The sequence below is a fragment of the Coffea arabica genome, chromosome 7c, assembly GCF_036785885.1.
Source record: "Coffea arabica cultivar ET-39 chromosome 7c, Coffea Arabica ET-39 HiFi, whole genome shotgun sequence".
NCBI classification, from domain to species: Eukaryota; Viridiplantae; Streptophyta; class Magnoliopsida; order Gentianales; family Rubiaceae; genus Coffea; species Coffea arabica.
The window spans coordinates 17,044,207-17,047,598 of record NC_092322.1 but is presented as its reverse complement, the minus strand read 5'-3'; the positions used below and the strand labels follow the sequence as shown (position 1 = coordinate 17,047,598).

Here is a 3,392-nt window from a genome sequence, read left to right as displayed (position 1 = left end):
TCTGTGAACCTATCATAATCGACCCTCCAACTTATTTTCTGTCCACAATATTTTGAGTAATAATATGTGCAACTTTCTCCCTCCTCGTTCCAACCCTCGAAAATTAGAAACCCTTGCCTATTCAAATGCTTCCTTACCATGAAGAATACATTCCTTGTAAACACCTCTGCTGCGCTGCTCTCCAGTTTGGGCAGAATTGTGGTTAACACTAGTTTTGTGTTTTCGTTTGTGTGAATTGCTTTGCTCTCAGTATGTCAAAGCCATGCTATTGCCAAATCAAAACTTCTAACGAATTCATATAGCCGCATTTTATTATTCAAGTACTCGTTCAAAAAAGTATTCATTTTCTCACACCTTTGAGTACTTCTCATAATTGTGAAAAACTGCCCACATAAATAGGCCTCTGCCCATAACTTTCTCCTGTGATACAACTTTTTCACCCAGTCATTCTTCCATCCCACATTCATTAACTAAAGCTAGTCCACCGATCCTCAAACTCCTGTATGCTACACTTTTTTGCCATCAGGTTATACAAACCTGTCATTGAACTCTTTACACAGAATATTACTCGATGCATTTCTATGCAAGTGCCACGAATATAGCCTATGACAAGGGTCGGGGAAAAGATTCTTTATGGCTCTTTGCATTGTACTGTCCTCATCTGTCATCACTACTACTGGCTTTCTATCATCCATAGCCTCTATCAATGTACTTAGGACCCATTCGTATGTTTCAATCCTCTCATCTGATAGCAGTGCACATCCAAAAATAGTACTGTTCAAATGGTTGTTTACTCCTGCAAATACAACTAGTGGCTTACGGTATTTATTTGTTTTGTATGTCATATCAAACTCCAACACATCTCCAAATGTACTGAAGTCCACTTGGGATTTAGAATCTGCCCAAACCAACCTTGCCAATCTTCCTTCGTTATCCACATGATATTTATAAAAGAACATGTCATCAACATCCTTCTTCGTTGCCAAGAACCCAAGTGCCCCTTCTACATAGCCATTAAAAATATCTTTTCTACGTTCCTCATCCATTCGATTATATAGATCCTTAATGCAAAATCCCACGTTACTGTACCCTCCGGCTTTGATAACAAAATATTTCATTATCTGACAGATTCTAGCTCCAACCATCTTCAAACTTTTGGCTTGTGCATACTCTGCATCAATGACTTTTCTATTAGACCTAATGTGTTACACACTTGCCTCTGATGCCAGCGGGTGATTGTGCTCCACAATGAACGATGTCACCACATAGTTTAGCGATTCTATGTCATATTTCACGCGAAAGCAAGCCCCATTCCCAGTTCTTGTAATTGGTTTTGCTTCCTTTTTCCAGTCTTCATACTTAAACCACTTTTCATCCCTGTATCCTTCACAATAACATACCCATTTTCGAAACTTTGAAATGCCATCTGCATCTCGTTTGCCATTACTTTTACGAATTTTAAATCCGCTTAGTTTTGCATACAAATTATAGAATTCCCCAGCTTCTTCTTCCGTGTCAAATGTTAATTTCATTACATCATCCATGTCTATTGCACCTAACAATTCTTCTGCCTTCTCATCTTGATGTCCTCCACTTGAACCACCGCTTTCTGGGCTGTCTATATCTCTATCACACTCAGGTTCCAGGTCAACGTCAAATGACTTTCTTTTGCCACCACCATCCATCCTTAGCCTTCCACCCTGTGTTTCCTTCACCATGTCACAAGTTTGAAAAACAATCCTTCCAAATGGATGCTGCGCGCGTGTGGTTCAATGTTTTTTCTAACGATGGTCGCTAAACATTTTTTTAGAGGTGCTAGACTTGCCGAAGGCTACACAATGTTAGGTGAACAAATAAACAGGGATAATTTTCCTATATCATTTCCTTTTTGTTCAAAGGCACTAGGTTTTAGTTGTAATATTTCGTAATCCTTATTTCTCTATCATTGCCATGTTTATGTGTTTCAACGGAAGGTCTTACAACAAATGTAACCTTCATCATACTAGAGGTTGCGTGTTTTACTCGTTATTTTAATCAGTTTTCTATTATTAATCCTTCCCTTTTACTATTTCAAAGTTATGGACGAGAGTACTCACCTTTGATTTCTCTGCTTTTGTACTACACCTCACCTTTGATTTCTCTGCTTTTGTACTACACCGGCTCATTCAGTCAGTACAACCTTGGAACGTCCTTGCTCAGCTATATCTACCTTGACCACTCCGCTTGAAGTTACCCTACCGCCACCCCGCCTATGTATTTCGCTTTGCCTTCTTCTTTACCAAATTGTTTCTTCACCTCTGAGCTCACCACTTCTTTTCAAACACATACTACTGCTGGCCCCAGCATGGCTGTGTTTAGTACTTCTTATCCTCTACGGTGTTTTAATCCTAGGCCCATTTTACTTATGTGAATTCCCTCACACCCCAATACATTGCCACCTTCCGCAGTACGCCTCACGGTCATTGGGCCTATCAATATTTTCAAATCGCCTGCGCCTATAATCGGTCAAAACTTGCTTTTTTAAAAAATATTTCTTTCATCCTCCGTACATGTGAGCTGTAACGTGCCTGCTTCTATGCTGTTTCTTTTATCTTTCCATACCTCTCTTTTATTTGTTGAATAAACTACAAAATTTACCTTGCCATTCACAAATAGTTTAGTCTACTGCTCCTCACGTAAGTCACCCAACAAAATACATTTGAATGGGACACGAGACAGTGTAATTTTTTCAAATACTATAATTTTAAATAGTTCCCAAACAGTATAAAAAAATAGTCCTTGCAAAATATTCCTGAATAGTGTAATATTTTTTGAATATTTTAATTTTAAATAAATTATTTATACATTTTTATAGTTGAGATGTAATATATTCTATTATTGATTTATGTATATCTCATTCATAACAATTACATGTCTATTATAAAGCTTTACAAATAATTCATATAAAATTATATTTTATTTAAAAATATTACACTGTTAAGAACAGTTGTCACTAATAGTCGTCTGTATCGTGGGGCAACATATTCGGCAGGGTAGCAGTAGTTGTCAAATCCTTTGGTCAATTGAAAGCATGAGTAATCAAGGAACACAAATATTGATGATATAAATGATAAAAAAAGATTCAAAGCTAGAGCCATGTACTGATAATTGTGGTAAAGACAGCTTTGGACATGATGAGACAGATGAAGTTGAAACAGGTATTCTAGAACAGGCCATCATGAAGACGCTGACATACCATAGGATTTATTGTCAAACTTTCGAGACTGATGCAAATGTTAGCATAATCAGTTCTTAATCCGTTACTTGAACAAGACTACGTATAATTTGTTGAAAGATTTGAAAGAAGGAAAACTATAAGTTGATTGATAAAAAAGATTTAGTAAGACATAATT

General features: G+C 37.0%; 1 protein-coding gene across 1 annotated transcript; it reads right to left on the bottom strand.

The window, feature by feature from the left end:
* Nucleotides 1–527: 527 nt before the first annotated feature.
* Nucleotides 528–1,718, bottom strand: LOC113699666 (protein FAR1-RELATED SEQUENCE 5-like). The gene is made up of 2 exons (XM_072057867.1): nt 1,214–1,718; nt 528–1,171 (listed from the first exon to the last, which is right to left on the bottom strand). Exons 1-2 carry the CDS (start codon nt 1,716–1,718, stop codon nt 528–530), a joined length of 1,149 nt encoding a protein of 382 aa, XP_071913968.1.
* Between the last annotated feature and the right edge of the window lie 1,674 nt (nt 1,719–3,392).